The 20,970-nt window shown below is 40.6% G+C and overlaps 1 protein-coding gene across 1 annotated transcript; it reads left to right on the forward strand.

Annotated features, from left to right (window-relative positions):
- Window positions 1-336: 336 nt before the first annotated feature.
- bnc1 (basonuclin zinc finger protein 1) lies at window positions 337-18,295 on the forward strand. The gene is made up of 5 exons (XM_076993711.1): window positions 337-854; window positions 4,391-4,493; window positions 5,148-5,383; window positions 9,566-11,388; window positions 11,620-18,295. Exons 1-5 carry the CDS (start codon window positions 846-848, stop codon window positions 12,224-12,226), a joined length of 2,778 nt encoding a protein of 925 aa, XP_076849826.1. The 5' UTR covers window positions 337-845; the 3' UTR covers window positions 12,227-18,295.
- Window positions 18,296-20,970: the final 2,675 nt, after the last annotated feature.

Below are 20,970 nucleotides of genomic sequence, written 5' to 3' on the forward strand. Positions count from 1 at the left end.
TTGAGGAAATGTTTAAGCACTTGAAAAGAGACTGAATTATTGAATTCCAAAACGCAGCCACATTTTGTGTTGTTTAAAAGAAAACCACACCATTTCTGTAGACACAAGGTACAACTTGTTGAGACAGTTCACACAGGCAGTCACTCCCATTCTATTTCACCCCCTCTCATTCTCTCACTCCCTCTAACACACACACACACAGTCCAGCGCTGGAGTGTGCTTTGTGCTAGGCTGCATTGATTTAATGCATTACTTGAGCTGCTGGACACACACACACAGAGAGAGAGAGAGAGAGAGAGAGAGAGAGAGTCTCTCCTGACTGCATTAGCACTGCCTCCAGCCTTTGTGATTCCTTTTGATCAAATCTCTGCGAAAGATGAGTGTCATGCCCTCTTCCAGCCAGCTGTGAGGGGACTGCCCTGCTGCTCCACGGGGGAGGGGCAGGCTGGGAGGTGTGTGTGTGTGTGTGTGTGTGTGTGTGTGTGTGTGTGTGTGTGTGTGAGAGAGAGAGAGAGAGAGAGAGAGAGAGAGAGAGAGAGAGAACTCCTGAGGGTGGGAGTATCTCACACATCTTGAGTAGTTTAGTATGACCACAGGAACACGGGCATGTGCAAGAGCAGTGTGTTTGTTGTTTTTAACACGAGTGTGAGTTTCAGGAGTCTGTGTGCGCCAGTGTGAATGTGTGTGAGAGTTTGAGAGCGGAGCGAGTGGGACTGAGGTGTGCTTGGTGGCTCTCCCATAGTAGAACTTGTACAGACAGGAGCAGGGCTGCTAGGCTCGCAGGAAATGGCAGTAACTCTTGCAGGAAACTCCACAGCAACTCTGGAAACTGCAGTTTAACCAAAATGTCCCAGGTAAGAGTTCAGCTTGACTTAAATGCAGCTCATTTACATATGAGTTTACAATTGAGCAGAATGATTGTCAAACTTCAGGGAAAGCACATTCTCATTCCTGGTACACTTCTCAGCTTTGAGAAGGCAGGGAGTGGTTTATCGTAGTTTTAGGGGGTATTTTATTCCTTCTCTAGGGTTTGAGTTTCTAGTTTGATCTATTGAATTGCCTTGTTTGGATCCTTGCAGTCTTCCTATAATCTTTCCTTTACTGTGACCTGAATGTCCATTGAGGGTGTGTGTATGTGTGTAGTCAGGTTGTATATGTTTTTGTGTGTGTTAAGCAGCTCTCAGCTGTCCATCCCCTATTGGAATGTAATTCAAGACAAGAGTAATGCTTTGTTACAGCCATAATGCAACAATTAGCCAAGCTTCAGTGTGTGTATATTTGTGCAAAAGATAAAGAGAGAGAGAGAGAGAGAGAGAGAGAGAGAGAGAGAGGAGAGAGAGACACTATGAATTCTAGATTATATGAGAGGTGAGAAACAGATGTAGGGAAAAAAGGTCAAAAAGAGTTTTGTGTTAAAATACACTGTTTGGCCAAATCCCTCTACCATTCTTTCAGTAAGTTAGCAGAATCAGGTGGTGTTAGAGGGTGGGTGATTAGCTCTAGACTCTGTGTCTATGTGTGAGTTTGGTTATGATTGTTTATCATTGCTACATGTTGCCAGGGCCTGGTGCAGCCAGGAGTGGAGTTTGAGATGGCAAGGGGACTGTGCTCTAACAGGGGGACCGTTCTCTAAACGGGGGACCGTGCTCTACACAAGGAGTCCTTACTCTAACATAGGGGGGCCATGCTCTAAACAGGGGGACGGTGCTTTAAACAGGGGAACCATGCTCTAAACAGGGGGACCGTGCTCTAAACCGGGGAACCGTGCTCTAAACAGGGGAACCATGCTCTTAACAAGGAGTCCTTACTCTAAAACAGGGGGAACGTGCTCTAAACAGGGGGACCGTGCTCTAAATAGCAGGATGCTGTGTGAGTTTGTTCCTGTGCACAGCTGGACACAGCTGCTTGTGAACTGTACACCACACTTCATGGAAGCACAGGTAACTGTGACTTGTTTCTCTGGGAAGGTCTGCGTCAAGACTACACTGATTTTTGAGATTCTTTTACAGTGACCTTTAAGTTATTCTCAATAATGTCATTTAATAATGATATTACAATTTTAAAAGTGAAATTATTCCTACATCAACACACAATTTCAATTTTTTTTTATTTTACTACAATTATTCATTAATGACTGAAGGATATGTAGTAGTTACTTTTAGATTTATCAAAGCAATTTTCTATCACTATCAGGAATTTATACATGTATAATTCCATTAATAAACATCCATTGCTAACCATTTCAGTGACCAGCTATTCCATTGCTAACTTCATCAGCTGTAAACAAAATGAATAATTTTCACTATGATGCTGATGGCTCATTCACAGCTTCTCTGTCCAACTTACTGCGAATCACGTGTCAGGTTTATAAAACCACAGAGTGTAAAGCACCATTCCCTTGAACAGTACAGCTCGTTAATCTGCAGTGCATTTATGAATATTACAGTTACTTAATTTTGAATTATTACCTGTAACAGACTTACTGGAAATTATGTTTAAATTAGCATTCATATACGTATGGTTGGTTAATTCAGTATGCAATTATGAATATATGGTTTGTTAATTTGATGTCTACTAATAAATACAACATTATTAATTTGGCAAGATATTAAAAATATAGAAGTTCTTTAATCTGGTATGTCAGGTTGTACAATTAGTTTGTAATGAATATGAAGACATTTGTTATTGAAGGGCTCAATGTGTTAGTGAACTTTGTTCAGTGCTGTTTGAAGCGCTCTCTGTCTCTCTCGCACACCCCTCAGAACCTGTCCCTCAGAACCCTCAGAACCTATTACTGTGGTTATCTGATCTCTTCCTAAAACTGAACCAGGCTTCTCAAAAGTCATGATTTACTAATGTTTTTTTTTCAACTTGCACATTTAATTTTATTTTAATTTTAATATAAAAATTTCTATTTTGATATTTTACTATTCAGTCAAATCCATATAAACTGACTTAGGTTGCCTTGGGGTGTTGATGAAAACTCTTTGTTATTGTGGCAAAACATTTCTGATTAACTATTCATGTGTTAACAATTGTTCATAATAATTTTATTTTATTCAGTCATATGTATGATATTGTTGTGCTGCAGGAATGTGCCCTATAATGAGTACTACTGAGCCCCCTAAAGCAAACAGTGTTTAATACAAATGCACCTCTGTACTCCACACCTATTTGGATTTGCTGACTAATCATACTGCTAAAGTATATTGGGTGCAAACATTATATAGGGTTGCAGTAGTCTATTTTTTTTAGAAACAACGTTTTCAGTATGCTTTCTCCAAAGTAATTTGTCTTATAGTGTTTTGCGTACCCAAATAAACCATATGAGTCCCAGCATGGAAGCTTCACGTGTCTCTGACAACCTGAGCCTGAGTCTTCAAAGTATCGTCTGTGTTTTGGAGATGGAGCAACACCAGTTAATAATGCAGTGTGTGTGTGTGTGTGTGTGTGTGTGTGTGTGTGTGTGAGAGAGAGAGAGAGAGAGAGAGAGAGAGAGAGAGAGAGAGAGAGAGAGAGAGAGATAGATAGAGAGAGAGAGAGAGAGAGAGAGAGAGAGAGAGAGAGAGAGAGAGAGCAGAGAACTACACCTGCCATATAGCTTATATGGAAGAGTGGTAATGTAAAATGAGACATGCAAAGTGAAAATCTACAGTGCAAAAAGAACAGCATTTCCTTTGTTATTTGTTTGATTTAAGCCAATTGACAAGGCATACTAGCTAAAAACAAAAAATAGTAAGATAAAAATTGAGATGTTTTGTATGTGCACAGTTCTTAAAGGGTTCATTTTATTTACATGTGAATCTACCTCTGCTAATGACCATGCTATATAATAATGATGATATAAATAAATAGATAGGTAACATTTTCACACTCACACACACACACACACACACACACACACACACACACACAATTGCTTGGAGGTTCCTTAGTAGTCAGTGAAAGCCAACCAGTGCAGTGAGTCCAGGTTATGGAGGAACATCCCCAGCTCTGCAGCTGTGTGTGTGAGAGAGTGGGAGTGCTGTGTGTGTGCTGTGTTTGTGAGTCTGAGTGGGTATGCAGTGTGTGTGTATTTGAGTGGGTGTACTGTGTGTGAATTTGTCTGTTCTTTGCGGTTCTGAACTAAGGCACCTATAATATATTTTTGTCTACCTACTAGCCTCATGTGTGTACACACAAATGCCTGCACACACACACACACACACACACACACACACATACACACATTACTGTGGGTATGTGATTCTACTCATATTGCCTTGAATACACTGTCGCCCTGAACATAGCCCTCTGCCCTGTAAGATGGTGAATGATGCCTCTGCTGTATCTGTCAGGTGCTGTATTCTTACAAACTGTGTTTTTCTGTGTTCTGTGTGTTTCTTAACAGGCTATTTGCTGCACACTGGTCAGCTGTAACTGTGACAGTTTCAGACCAGGAAAGTTGAAACGTCGGCAGTGTGAGAACTGCAAGCATGGATGGGTAGCCCATGGTATTAATCAAACACTTAATTAATCATGCAATTATAGCCATCCAATCACAAATTTACCCTCTCGAAATGTCTCAAATTCTAACAATTTACAACACTTCAATCAATGAGTACAACAGTGCAACACTCAGATTATCAATGAAATGAAATTCTTTTTCAATATGTTTTCTAAACGCATAAATTAACGTGTGCTGGTTGAAAACGTCTTGAAGCCCTTACATGGGGCTTCAGCACTCTACCACTGTTGGATCCTGTTGGATAAGTGTTTACTGAAAATACTGACTGCTTGTTGAAATGTCATTTTTTCATGATGTTGTTCGGAGATGTTGTTCTTACTGCAGTGCTTATTTTAAGATGCCTGCTTATTGCTTAAGGTGCATGCCAGATTCTTACTGGAGTTTCAATCAACCTAATCTAGGAAATTCCCTTTCATTTATCACCTGATTGAAGCTCTGGGTTTGTTTGGGCAAAATTACACAAGGGACATGAATAGTTTTGAAATCCACTGCATTTAGGCATCTTTCTGAAAACAATGCACTTTTAAGGGAAAGTGTTCTGACGTATATGGTGTGTGTGTGCGTATGTGTGTGTGTGTGTGTGTGTGTGTGTGTGTGTGTGTGTGTGGTTGTGTGTGTATGTGTTCTCTCTGTACTGTAGCACTGAGCAAGCTGAAGATGCACCATACATATCAAGGTAGTCAAGTGGAGATAGTGCATTCCAACGTGGTGTTTGATATCTGCAGTCTGATGCTGTACGGTACACAGGCCGTCCCTGTGCGACTGAAGATCCTTCTGGACCGGCTGTTCAGTGTACTCAAACAGGACGAGGTCATCCAGATCCTCAGCGCTCTTGACTGGACCCTGCAAGACTACATCCGTGGATATGTGCTACAGGTTGGGCACCCACACAGTGCCTCCACACACATAAGAACACATGCTCACACACACTCGCGCACACACACACACACACACACACACACACACACACACACACACACACACACACACACACACACACACACACACACACACACACACACACGCACACACACACCCCAGTGGTGGACGAAGTACACCAATTATGTACTTGAGTAAAAGTTATCAGTTATCTTGCATTGAATATTACTCAAGTAAAGGTATTCACCTCAATTTTTTTCTTGAGTAGAAGTACAAAAGTATCTGCCTTCAAAAATACTTAAGTATTAAAAGTTAACGTAAAAATTCTTTTTTCTTAGCGTCACATCAAAACCCCTAGGCCTACTCGATCAACAGTTGAACAGGAAACAGTGCCTTACATTTGCCTAGCAAACACAAAACACTCAAAACTAGTCTATATTATCCTCACGACATTCATTTCCAAACTTTATCCATATTAATAATTCACACTAGAAAGGTAGACAAGTAGACAAACCGTTTAATATGAAAACATAATTCTCAGTAAACAGAACAATAATTTCGAACCGGCCACTTCAGACCTAGCTTGGGGGACTTTTTCTGAGGTTAGGCCTATACGTTGTCCACCACATGGCGGGACAGGGAAGCTAGAAGCTCTAGCACCTAGAACTAGAACTGTGTGCAGCCCAACCAACTGAACTCATAATATGAAACTTGGCTGAATAATTAATAATAATTAATATAATAATAATTTTAATAATAATAATTTTAATAATTTTGCTTCGCAAACGTTTGATGTGGGAGTCTCCTTGTATTAAACTGCCGCTTAGCATCTCCACAGATTGCAATTTGGGTACTAGCACATTGATTTGGATAAAAGCATCTGTTAAATGTAGTGTATTTCAGGGCGTACTCACACTAAGCTCTGTGATCCAGGCCCGGGCACGGTTGCCTGCCGAAGCACGGTTCGTTTGGCTAGTGTGAGCGCTCCAACCGTGCCCGGGCCCGGATCAGTTAACCGTGCTCGGGCCCGCTTGAAGAGGTGGGCCAAGGCACGATTCATGTGGACTCGGGCACAGTTCGCTTCTAGTGTGAGCGCTATCCGTGCCCGGGCCCGCTTGGTGCCTCGTGTGATTGGTTCATTTTGCTGGAACTCAAACATGACGTCAGTGATTCGACGCTCACGTTAAACAGTCATAGCGGCAAAGCGATTAGCAGACAATCGTTGTGTTAAATTATCGATAAATCTGTGCTTGCACCGTGTTTCTGCACTCCCAAAACGACTCCAAAAATACAATAAAAAGAGAATCGTGAACTCCATAGTGTTGTGCGAGCGCGCTTTTTTTCCAAATAAAGCGGCGTTGTGATGACGTAAGCGTGCTCGGGCCGGGTTGCTGAAGCCAGTGTGAGTGCAGGCCAGAGGGGGAGTGGGGAGGGGGGATAACCGGGCCCCAGCACGGAACCAGCAAACCGTGCCTAGTGTGAGTACGCCCTCAATGTGATATAATTAACCAGGGTATATAAACCACCCTGTTCGTAGTACTCATCTAATGGCGAACTTACCTCGATGTGTTTTTTCAAGTTTGACGGCAAGTTCATAAATGATGACAGCGATGTGTTCTTCGAAATGCAGAGGAGACACTTGAAGGAATATGAATCATTTTTCTTTTTGAGGAATTCAAACAATTGGGCTAAATAAGGCCAGGGGTGTTGGGGAAAGCCATCTGTTGCAGCCATGTCAGATCCTCAGCCATTTAGTGTACAAATCTTAATCTCTTACTGAGCGCTGATTGGTTATAGTCTGTGACACGGTACACTTTGACCTTTTGGTATTTTATTAAGCGTTTTAAATTTAAAAATAAAAAAGGAGCAAGATGTTTCTGTAAATATAACGAATTGAAAAGTAAAAAGTTTCGCTTTGAAATGTAGTGAAGTAAAGTCTTACCAAATAAACGTACTTGAGTAAAGTACAGATACATGGAAATGTTACTTAAGTATAGTAACGAATTACATTTACTTCGTTACTGTCCACCACTGACACACACACACACACACACACACACACACACACACACATACCTGTACACACACCTGTACACACACCTGTACACATGCTCCTTGGAAATGGAATGCATGCAAGTTATATTTTTATGCTTAATAATAATTAATGTTATTATTATTCCATTCATTGTAGTGGGTTAATATGATAACATAAATCTAAGATTATATATATATATATATATATATATATATATATATATATATATATATATATATATATATATATATATATATATATATATATATATATACTGCTCAAAAATATACAGGGAACACTAAAATAACATGTCCTGGATCTCAGTTCAAATATTCTAGTTGAAAATCTCTATTTATTACATAGTGGAATGTGTTGAGAACAAAATAGCACAAAAAATTATCAGTGTAAATCAATAGTATCCCCTGGAGGTCTAGATCTGGAATCATACTCAAAATCAAAGTGGAAAATCAAATGACAGGCTGATTCAACTTCAGTGGAAATTCCTCAAGACAAGTTAAAATGAGGCTCAGTAGTGTGTGTGGCCTTTACGTGCCTGTATGACCTCCCTACAATGCCTGGGCATGCTCCTGAAGAGGCGGCGGATGCTCTCCTGAGGAATCTTCTCCCAGACCTGGATTAACCACATGAGGCACATGAGGCCTAGCATTGTCATGCATCAGAAGGAACCCAGAGCCCACTGCACCAGCATATGGTCTCACAATGGGTCTGAGGATCTCACCGGTACCTAATGGCAGTCAGGGTACCTCTGACTAGCACCAAAGAAATGCTTCCCCACACCATTACTGACCCACTGCCAAACCGGTCATGCTGGAGGATGTTGCAGGCAGCAGAACTTACTTCATGACATCTCCAGACTCTGTCATGTCTCTAGACTCTGTCATGTGCTCAGTGTGAACCTGCTCTCATTTGTGAAGAGCACAGATTGTCAAATCTGCCAATCTTGGTGTTCTCTGGCAAATGCCAATCGCTCTGCACAGTGTTGGGCTGTAAGCACTAGCCCCACTTGTGGACGTGGCCCTCATACCACCTTCATGGAGTCTGTTTCTGACAGTTTGAGCAGAAACATGGATATTAGTGGCCTGCTGGAGGTCATTCTACAGGGCTCTGGCACTGCTCCTCCTGTTCCTTCTTGCACAAAGGAGGAGTTAGTGGTTGTGCTGCTGGGTTGTTGCCCTCCTACAGCCCCCTCCATGTCTCCTGGTGTACTGCCCCATGCTCTGGACACTGCTGACCGACACAGCAAACCTTCTTGCCACAGCTGGCACTGATGTGCCATTCTGGATGAGCTGCACTACCCGAGCAACTTCTGTGAGTTGTAGACACCGCATCATGCTACCTCTATGGAGAGAGAACTGACAAAATGCCAAAGTGACTAAAACATCAAGCAGAAAGGATGAGAACAGAGAAAAGGTCTGCAGAACCACTCCTTTATAGGGGGTGTCTTGCTAATTGCCTCTTATTTCTACCTGTTCACTGTTCTATTTGCACAACACCAAGTGAAATTTATTCGCAATAAGTGTTGCTTCCTAACTGAACAGGTTGGTTTCACAGAAGTGTGTTCCCTTTATTTTTTTAGCAGTATATATATATATATATATATATATATATATATATATATATATATATATATATATATATATATATATATATATATATATACAGAGAGAGAGAGAGAGAGAGAGAGCAAGAAACCAGGAGGTCTCTTTTCATTTTACTGACCATTTAGTATTCAGGTGGTTGTGTTTAATTCTTGTTAGCTTGTCTAACAGTGAATATAAAGTCAAATCCTCCACAGGCACATAAATGAATGCTGTATGATGAAATATTTATCTTGGTTACAGCATGAAGCTGCTGTATGACTTTGAAAGACTGCTAGCACTCAAGTGTAATTACAGCCAGCTTCAGTGCAGGCCTGTCTGCCCCCACCACCCCCAACACAGCCAACCCAGATCACCCAAATGAAGAAAAATTATGTTACTGGTGCTGCAGTAATTAAAACTTTCATGTCCTAGCACATTATATGTATAGACATTTCTTCATTTCATGGAACTGTCTGACATTGTAGGTCTCACGTGCATAGGTTTTCATTCATAATGCAAATAAAGTTTCATGCATGTGTGTAGGATGTGGCTGGAAAGGTGCTGGACCGTTGGGCTATCATGACCTTCGAGGAGGAGATTGCTGCGCTGCAGCAGTTTCTGCGCTTTGGGGAGACCAAGTCCATTGTGGAGCTAATGGTCCTGCAAGATAAAGAGGGCCAGGCTGTCATCGTGCCAACTGCCAAGGCCAATTCAGACATCCGCAGCTTCATAGAGAGCAGTACCCACCGTTCCTCAGCACCGCCCAATAAATCAGAGCAACTGAGCAGAAGTAACGGCCACCACTTTGAGACTCTGGTCAACAGTATGGCTTTCATGCTGCCCTTGCAACTGCTCAGTTCTGCCCCTGCTCCGCTGCTCAGCTCGCAGGCAGACTGCAGCCAACAGGAGGCTCCAGTGAGACATGATGCTCTGGTTACATGTCATGACAACTCCACCCATATCACCTCTGACCTTGAGATGGAAGAGATCCCAACAGAAAGTGCAAGCACTAAGATAGAATCTGAGGATTTTACAATTAATGATAACTATTCCTCACCAGCTACGCCCTGTGCCTCCTCTGTCAGTTCTGATATCACTCAGATGTCCCCAGAGTCAAAGATCAGGTCAGGTGAGAAGATTGCTGGAATGAAGAAAGGTCGTGTTTTCTGCAGTGCCTGTGAGAAAACCTTCTATGATAAGGGCACACTTAAGATTCACTACAATGCCGTGCACCTTAAGATCAAACACAAATGCACTATCGAGGGCTGCAACATGGTTTTCAGCTCCTTACGAAGTCGCAACCGACACAGCGCCAACCCCAACCCCCGCCTGCACATGCCCATGAACCGCAACAACCGGGACAAAGACCTGCGGCTGGGACTGAGCGGGGGAGAGGAGGGCCGGGCTGAGGGTGCACTTGGGGGTGATGGGGAAAAGCGGGAGTATGGAACAGCAGCAGCAGACAGCAGATCTATCTCCAGTTACATCAGCAGCTCTGAGCCCAAACTGCACAACTCATTCCCCAGTATCAGCCAAAGTGGTATTCTTTTCCCCAACCTAAAAACTGTACAGCCCGTGCTGCCCTTCTACCGCAGCCTGGTGACCCCCGCAGAACTGGCCAACACCCCTGGAAACCTGCCCTCACTGCCGCTCCTCTCCTCCTCTGTGCCTGTCAGTGTGAGTGAGTTGGACACTAGCTCTGAACCTGTTCCCAAGAAGAAGTCGCGCAAGTCCAGCATGCCCATAAAAATTGAGAAGGATGAACTGGCAGAGGGCAGTGGCTCTGATGAAGAAACTCTTCCTGTCGGCTCTGACACCGCGACGGAGTATGTGACACAGATGCAATACGAACATGGCGTCATCTCTGCCACCGTCGTAGCCCAGCCCTCCCGCACAGTGGAGGTGCAGCCAGAAGTCAAGTTCCAGCATGAGGCTTATATCACTACTTCCAAGCCATCTATCTTCAGCAGCACCCAGCGAGAACATCACCGCTCCATGGACCAAACCTGCAATCAGGTAAACTGTGGGGACAGTGAACTCAGGCCAGCAGAGGAAGCACTGAGAAAAGACGCTTGTGATACAGAAGATGCAGAGACCTGCACGGATGACTGCGGCCATGTAAGAGCGGAAAGCTGCATGGCTGAGAGCGGCAATCACAGAGCTGCCTGTGCAGATGAAGGCAGCGATTTGCATGTATGTGCAGACGAGGCAGAAGAGCTTCTCCATCACTGTAACACTTGTAAAAAAACATTCAAAAACCCCTACAGTGTGAAGATGCATTACCGCAGCGTCCACCTTAAGGAAATGCATATGTGCACAGTAGCTGGCTGCAACGCTGCCTTCCCCTCCCGCAGAAGCAGAGACAGGTGAGACAGACCTGCACAAACAGCCACTAAAACAAGCACTGCTCCAGCGCAACCTAATCACTCAACCTGCACACACAAGCACTCCACTCTCTATAAAACTCAATAATGCAACACTAGATATATATATATATATATATATATATATATATATATATATATATATATAGAGAGAGAGAGAGAGAGAGAGAAACAAAAGCATATTTTTATTTTTGTTTATTTTTGTCTCTTCAGACACAGTGCAAATTTAAATTTGCACCACAAGCTGTTGACCAAAGATCACTTCAGCGTCTTCACTCCATCATGCAGAGATATGGCCAGTGAGTCTCATCCAGATGTACCTCATAAAGAGCCTTTAAACCAGGCCTCAGTGCTCTCTAAGGGAAGTAATCGTATGGGCCTGGTTTTCCCGATGAGTAAAGCGTTGGAGAGTGCGGAGGGTCCAGTAGAGGGAGTGATGGATAATGAGGCTGTGCTGGACCTGAGCACCAGAGGAAGTGGTCACTCCTCTTCCTGGGACTCAGATGCATGCAGTGAAGAAGGGCTCCCTCTAGATGACAGTGATGAGAGCTGTGATGGGCTGAATGTTGGGTCAGCAACATCACCAGCAAATCAGCAGCTGCACAACACCCCCATCACCTGCCATGTGTGTCAGAAGGTTTACAGCAACAAGGGCACATTCAGGGCACACTACAAAACCGTGCACCTCCGCCTCCTACACAAGTGTAAGGTGCCAGGTTGTGACACCACATTCTCCTCCGTTCGAAGCCGCAATAGACACAGTCAGAATCCAAATTTACATCGGAACCTCTCCACGAGCACCATCATAAACCAGGAGTAGGTCACTCTCACAAAAGCCCACCTCAGTCCAATAAGAGTAGATCACTCTCAGAAAGGAATAGATTTCTCTCACAATAGCATAGCTCTTACCTACAGTTATATATGCTTGTGTTCAAAAACTTGTCACTCAGTACATGTTGAGATCAAAATTTATAGTAACATTTTTGTAAATAGAGAAACACAGGGCTTTATAAATTCTTCTAAAATCCATTATCATAAATAGCAAGATCAGATTATTCTCAAGTGCTCAGAAATGTATTTCCAGCTCATTTTATGTAATCTACTCCATTCAAAGTTTACAATGCACCTGAAATGTTTACGTCCCTTTATAGCAATGAGACACAACCTCAGTCATAACAATGATGTCTCCTGCAGTTCTTGGCAGGCTGGCATTTCCTACATGCCAGTAGGATTAGCCATGCATGCTGATTTAAAGTAATCTGGTAGATCATGCCAGCCATGTATAACGAAACAGTCTCATTACAAATAGTTCCAGTTACTCATGAAAACAAAAGCACTCCACTCAAAGGAGAAATACCTCATACAGAAACATTTAAACTTCAGAAATATTTGATTCAAACTATTGCATCTACTGATACTCTAAAATTGTATAATATCTAAACATTTACAATGGCAACATTTCAGTTTTATTTCTTTACCCTGTTCAGCAACAAAAAATATAAATCTAATTGCTATGAACCCATAGCTCATCAGCTCACAATCACATGCACACACACAATCCTCACCAGCGCAAAACCCTTGAAAGATTTATTACAGATTTATAGCAGTTTTTCAGTGCAGTTGCCCATAGATATTTCTTCATTGCAGGACATTATGGACTTAATACAGCAAAAATAATGGATTTGGCACATTTTTGCTAAATAAGCTCCAAGATGTTCTAACAGCAGTTAACAAAGTTCATTCTGCATTAATTTTTATTTCTTAGTTCTAGTTTAATTTTTCATCCACCAAGAAGTTCAAAGTTCAAGTTTGACAATCACTATGCATTATATTGTGCATATAAAAAGATTTTAATAGTAAACGTTTATTTTCTACAAACCTGTGTAAGTGAAACATAAACAGGTTGCATTTCTTACTTCAGTTTTTCTCAAAACTTGAAATTGAAATATTGTAATTTGTCAAACAAATACAGTGAGGAAAGTAAGTATTTGAATACCCTGCAACTTTGCAAGTTCTCCCACTTAGAAATCATAGAGTATGTGACGGGTAGGGTGAGCGAAAATAAATGGAAGCGATCACGCCAAGTCTCAGGGAAATAGGATGGTTTAATATGTAAAGTGCGCAAACCTAAACCCGTGAACTAATCCGAATTAAGGATATAATAACCAGCGGTCAACTGGTACAAAGACAAGACATATATAGACGAACAAACAACCCTCAGGTGAGACGGATCGCAGGCTCCGCCCACCTGAGGGACGAACACAACACCACACCCACAGGACAAGCTGCTGCTGTAGACGGGTGCGACCAGTAGGGGGCCGCCGTACCGTGACATAGTAGTCTGAAATTTTATTTTAGGTGCATTTCCACTGTGAGAGATATAATCCAGAAAAAATCCAGAAAATTACAGAAATCACAATGTTTGATTTTTAAATAATTTATTTGTGTGTTACTACTGCAAATAAGTATTTGAACACCTGTGAAAATCAATGTTAATATTTGGTACAGTAGCCTTTGTTTGCAATTACAGAGGTCAAATGTTTCCTGTAGTTTTTCACCAGGTTTGCACACACTGCAGCAGGGATTTTGGCCCGTTCCTCCACACTGATCTTCTTCAGATCTGCCAGGTTTCTGGGCTGTCGCTGAAAAACATGGAGTTTGAGCTACCGCCAAAGAATTACTATAGGGTTTAGGTCTGGAGACTGGCTAGGCCACTCCAGAACCTTGATATGCTTATTACGGAGCCACTCCTTGGTGTGCTTTGGGTTATTGTCATGTTGAATGACCCTGCCATGACCATCTTCAATGCTCTAACTGAGGAAAGGAGGTTGTTCCGCAAAATTTCTCAATATTTGGCCCTGGTCATCCTTTCCTTAATACAGTGCAGTCGTCCTGTCCCATGTGCAGAAAAAACACCCCCAAAGCATGATCCTTCCACCCCTATGCTTCACAGTAGGGATGATGTTTTTGGGATAGTACTCGTCATTCTTTTTCCTCTAAACACAGTGAGAGGAAATAAGATAAAAAAGTTCTATTTTGGTCTCATCTGACCACAGAACTTTCTCCCATGACTTCTCTGGATCATCCAAATGGTCATGGTCAAACTTAAGATGGGCCTGGACATGTGTTGATTTAAGCAGGGGAACCTTACGTGCCATGCATGACTTTAAACTATGACGTCTTAGTGTATTACCCACAGTAACTTTCGAAATAATGGTGCCAGCTCTCTTTAGTTCATTGACCAGTTCCTCCCGTGTAGTTCTGGACTGATTCCTCACCTATCTTAGGATCCTTGCTATGCCACAAGGTGAGATCTTGCATGAAGCCCCAGTCCAAGGGAGACTGACAGTCATATTTAGCATCTTCCATTTTCTAATAATTGCTCCAACAGTTGATCTTTTTTCACCAAGCTGCTTAGCAATTGCCCCGTAGCTCTTTCCAGCCTTGTGGAGGTCTACAATGTTGTATCTGGTGTCTTTTGACAGCTCTTTGGTCTTGTTAGTAGTTGGAGTCTTACTGAATGTGTGGGGTAGACAGGTGTCTTTAAACAGCTAATGACTTCAAACAGGTGTTTCAAATTTAGAATAATAAGTGGAGTGGAGGTGGACTTTTTAGAGGTGGACTAACAGGTCTTTGAGGGCCAGATGTTTGCTGATTGACAGGTGATCAAATACTTATTTGCAGCAGTAACACACAAATAAGTTATTTTTTAAATCATACATTGTGATTTCCGGATTTCTTTTTTTGCACCTAAGATGAAAATTTCAGACCCCTCCATGCTTTCTAAATGGGAGAACTTGCAAAGTCACAGGATGTTCAAATACTTATTTTCCTCACTGTAAATGTTTTTACAGTACTGTAATATTTCGTGTTTTTTTTCACTGTCATATTCTCCATGTGACAATGTGACAATATATTTTGTTATTATTATTATTGGTATTACTATTGGTATTATTATGAATAATAATAATGATAGTATATTTATTTAACTAATGGTTAATTAGTATAATGATTTTAAATAGCATAATAATAAATAATTGTTGTAGGCTTTACAATAATGACACATAACAGAAATAAACAGGTAGGGAAAACAAAAAGAGTGAAAAATTGACAAAAGGGGAGAACCAAGAGGAGAGGACTGATAACCAAAGGGTTGAGAACAGCAGTTATGGGTAGTACTACTGCCCAAAATACTACTGAGACCTCTACAATGTGAAGAAAATCACAGATGTGTGAGTGGATAACCCATTCCACTGAGGGTATGAATACTGGTACTCTCAGGATTTAGAAAATAACACTTACGCTAGGAAGATACAGTCTATATACATATAATGTCAAAAAACAATTAATTTAATCAAGTTGATAAATGTACTTGATGTAAATATGTACAGGAACTACGGGAAGTCACAAAAATTTGGTAGCTTCTGCCCTCTTGTGGTGAACCCAGGAACGTCCAGACATGGCTGTGACGTTTGTGCTGTCTATTATGCGACAATAATGTATTATTGTTGTTCTTTTTCCCGTGGAGAAAAAAGAGACATTTCTAATTAATCTAGTATTCTTATGTATTACAATACTAATACAGTAGTATTGTCAGCTTAAACCGTTTTGTTTGTAACATGGAACACTGTTTGCAATAATGTGCCAAACTGTTTAAGAAAAATCTTATATGAAGCTGCTTTCTATTTTCAAAATAAGCCCCAGCATTACCAGTGAAGCCTGTGGAATGAAACTACATTTATGATCACAAAGAAATGAATGTTTTCTACTTTTCTTTACATCACTAACATGCTTTGTATGGACTATTGGTGGAATTCTTGACATGTATATTTAATTTTGAGCAAATGAGTTTTGATACCAAGTTGGGAAAAACTGGAAGGAGTGTCAGTCATAGAGGAAGATAATGTATTTCAGTGTAATCGTCAGTGTTTAGTGAGATACACTACTGTCAGTGCTGCTGTTATAACAAATGTACAGCACATAAAAATAAAAATGTTTACCCAGACATCACCAAAGTCAACAGCAGGGCCCACTGTGGCAGTGGCCAACATGGATACAGGAGTGTACTGGGATTATTGCACATCATAAAGGAAAAATCCATTGCAAATCTTCAGTCAGTCAAAAATAGCATTCTAAAATGCTACTGTGTTTTATAAATGTTATCCAGTATGGAAGTGTTGCAGTTTCCCATGAGATCTATAAATTATATATTTGTCTGTCTGTCTGTCTGTCTGTCTGTCTATCTATCTATCTATCTATCTATCTATCTATCTGTCTATCTATCTATCAAGTTCTGTTAAATTAAGAATCTCAAATTAGCCACAATTAGTCTGTTTTATGGTCACCTGAGATAATTTATCATGGGGTATTTGGCTGGTCATCATTTAAACTGGATGCCACAAATGAAAATGAACTAAGCAAAAATAAACCACAATTTTATTTCCTATTGTAATCTAAACACCAAGGTAAACAGGCTTCATGTTACTCTTCCTGCTACTTCAGAAAAACACTTAAGAATATCTGTAAATATTTAAAATATTCTTGAAAAATTTGACTATTCTTTGAGTGTGTTTTTTACTTCGTAATTACTTGTCAGACAATCTATGTGAATGAATGCTTAAAAAGAATTCAAATAAATGTCTCACTTCAATCAAGAATGAAAATGCATTCCCTTAGAAGATCCAGACTATGGTTATGGTCCTAGGAGTGAATGATAGATTTCTGTCTGTATCAGTTAAGTGGAAGGTGCAGGATTCACCTTGTTTCATTATGATGTTCAGTAATATTATAAGTGATTTCTTGTTGATTGATGTTTACTTGCTGTTCACATTTCCTTGTGAGTATTGTTTTAACATAAGGCTTGAAGTAATAGTGGGGGTCCAAGATGACCATAAGGACTATGTTGTTCCTGTTCAGTAAGTTATTGTACTGTACCATTTACATTGTTTCACTTATTTTAATTATTATTATTATTATTATTATTATTATTATTATTATTATTTGTTTTTGTTGTTACTCTACTTGATAAGACTAAAACTGACCAAAGATTATTAATAATGAACAATAAGATAAGCAGTATTAACAATACCTTAAACATACAATCAGATGTATTTCAGGCTGTGTAAAAAATGTATTATGTTTCATCTGAGTAGTTAAATATCAGTCCTACTCTAAAGACAAGTCTGATATCTGAAGCAACTGTTTTAAGGACTGTATTTTATTCTCAGCAAAGAATATGCTGCTTATGATAAAGACTTCTGATTAGAGCAAAAATCTTCTACTGTAAGTGCACACCCTGACATATCAAATCAAATCAAATATATTAGTATAGCGCTGTAGTAATACTGTACTGTAGTAATCCACACCCTGACTCACTCTAGTAGGCCTAATCCACACCCTGACTCACTCTAGTAATCCACACCCTGACTCACTCTAGTAATTCACACTCTGACTCACTCTAGTAATTAACTCCCTGACTCACTCTAGTAATCCACACCCTGACTAACTCTAGTAATCCACACCCTGACTCACTCTAGTAATCCACACCCTGACTCACTCTAGTAATTCACTCCCTGACTCACTCTAGTAATCCACACCCTGACACACTCTAGTAATCCACACCCTGACTCACTCTAGTAAATCACATCCTGACTCACTCTAGTAATCCACACCCTGACCCACTCTAGTAATCCATTGTTTTTATGTGGATCATGTGCAGCAGGGGCTGCTGTATTACAGTCGAACACTGACCAAGAAACAGAGTCCATCTCCGTCTCACACATATATGGTTCATACCTGTGTATCTGCTTGCATATTTTGTAAATGCAGTTGTTCGTAATCCTCATGATTCAATCCCCAGGAAATAAAATCTGACACAGGGATGTTCATCTACTGAATATACAATTTTTCTTGGGTCAGAATGTATGCACATATGACACATACATGTTACACTTCTTCTGCTTCAAGTGTGGACAGAATATACAGTGCTGGTCACATGACTGTATGTTTATGCCACTCATTTCTAAAATCTTCTCATAAACACTAAATTTTTTCACCTTTTCTTTTTGACTCTTTATGACTTGTCCATACATACATCAGCCCTGTTAGGTTGTTTACTCAAATTGTAAAGAAGAATGGTTGTTCATGACATGTGTACAACAGCTTAGTTTCAGTAGATTGTGACCTATAAACCATATACATGAGCGATTAATTAGTTTGTAATAATACTAAAAATGATAAACATACAACAGTTCGTTTTTCTCAGTCAATTTGGTTCATTTCTCAAATCAGAATTGAAATTCTCAAAATGGTTCATTCAATCTCCACATCTCCACATTGTCACTTGTGCACATCATATTTTTGTCATTGTATTTCTCATTGTATTTCGCATTTTGCAATTGCTTTTGAACATTTTGCAAATGGTCATGGAAAATTGTCTGTTGTTTTTTGTATTATCAATTGCTTATATTATGTTTATCAAAATGTGTTCTACTGAATGTCTGTTGAATTGTCTTACCCTCCAAAACATTTAGTCTTTATGTCATTGCCTAAGTCATTGCATGCAAAAGTGCTGAACATGTCATAATCTCTCAGGCATGATTTTACATTTCTTTTTTTTTCTTTTTTTGTTACATTTTGATAATTTATACTAATTTGATTAAATTGTTCACAGGTGAACATTCAGTTACAGTAAGAAAGGAATTTGTGAATTTGTGTTTAGATCAACCAGTGGTCTTGACCATAGGTCAGAGGTGCATCTCATGAACGTTTACTGTAATTGACAAATATTTATAGATGCTAAACACTGCAGTATCGTAAAGTCTCATAATGGAAAGACAAAGCCATGCACAGGGTGAACAGCCAAGAAGAGGGGTAAAACTGTGTTGTGTAAGGCTGAGGGGACAAAACAGTGAAATAAGGGCAACAATTGTGGACCATGTTTTACATGTAAGTCTTACAATCAGTCTTGCAGCTGAATATCAAAAGAACAACTGTGTCTTCAATTGTTCAAGCATTTTATAGAGAAAACGTATATAAATTCAGAAATGTGCTCGATGCTATAATGCTGCACATATGACAAACATTCTGAAATGTTATTCAATTTTATGTTTTGCATTTTTGCATTCTTATACCATATAGGACAGGGGTGCTCATTACGTCGAAAGAAGTGTCGGTCGATCGCGAAGGAACGTGCATAGATCTCGTCACATAAAATAGTAGTAGATGAATCGCACATCTGCAGTGACGGTTGTATTTGGATTGACATTCACGGTAGCCAATCTGCAATCCACTCAACAAATTACGTTCGCCACCCCCCAACCCACCCACCACCCCCCCCCCCCCCCCCCCCCCCCCCCCCCGCTCAACAAATTACGTTCGCCCGCCACCCCGGTAGATCTTTCTGACTCGGTCATCTTATAAGTAGCTCGCAAGCCGAAAACTTGTGGGCACCCCTGATATAGGACATCAAGACTAGCTCATAGAGGTTCCATTTTCACGCCTCAACAAGAGGAGGCTGTATGTGCTCAGGTTGTTTTTTTTTATTATTATTTGACCTTTATTTATACAGGTTGTCCCATTGAGACTTGGCGTCTCATTTACAAGAGAGACCTGTTTTGAATGTAAAGAGTAGTGAATGTGTAGATTTTCTAATTTTGTAATTTGCCCAGTCAAACAGTTGTGTGCCTTTTCTGAATTTCAGTCAGATTTGTTTTTGTCAACAAATTGCAGTGCGAACAATACAGTCAAATAATATTGCTGTACAAATTTGATTCCAGTCCAATTTCTTGCTATCAGTCTCCCACGTACAATCATGTGTAACGTTGTGTTATGTCAAGTCAAGTCAAGTCAAATTTATTTATATAGCACTTTTCACAACACATGTTGTCACAAAGCAGCTTTACAATTGTATGGGTCCAGATCCCTAATGAGCAAGCCAAAGGCGACAGTGGCAAGGAAAAACTCCCTATGATGGTAGGGATTAGGAAAAAACCTTGGGAGGACCAAGACTCAAAAGGGAACCCATCCTCCATTGCGCGGCCCATTAGCACAAGTCCGTGGTGCGCAGGGTGTAAAGCTGCTTTGTGACAACATGTGTTGTGAAAAGCGTTATATAAATAAATTTGCTCAAGGGCACCTCAGTCATGGCCTCAGGTCTGGGAATTGAACCCACGACCCTCCGGTCACAAGACCACTTCCCTACCACCAGACCATGACTGCCCCCGCTATGACTGCCCCCGTATATAGCAGCATAACTAAAGGGAGAGGTTCAGAGGTGACCACAGTCATGAGGGCTCACTGAGACATTGCTTTCCAGTCAAGTCATTGTCCAGTCAAGTAGAGTGATGCCATTCTTGTAATCAAAAGCTTAGCTAATTTCCATCAGAATATACTTACACTCTGCACTAACAAAATGACCAAGTATTTTTAGTCTTGATCATAGGCAATGACACACAGACTAGGTCTTCTGATGGCACTGTCAAATTGCTTTTGCAGGTATTTCATTGAGTTTTGCTGTTTGCCCTAACTGTTTTGAGAAATGCACTTGTTGTGATGCCAATGTAA

This window comes from Brachyhypopomus gauderio, chromosome 2 (genome assembly GCF_052324685.1).
Source record: "Brachyhypopomus gauderio isolate BG-103 chromosome 2, BGAUD_0.2, whole genome shotgun sequence".
Classification (NCBI taxonomy): Eukaryota; Metazoa; Chordata; class Actinopteri; order Gymnotiformes; family Hypopomidae; genus Brachyhypopomus; species Brachyhypopomus gauderio.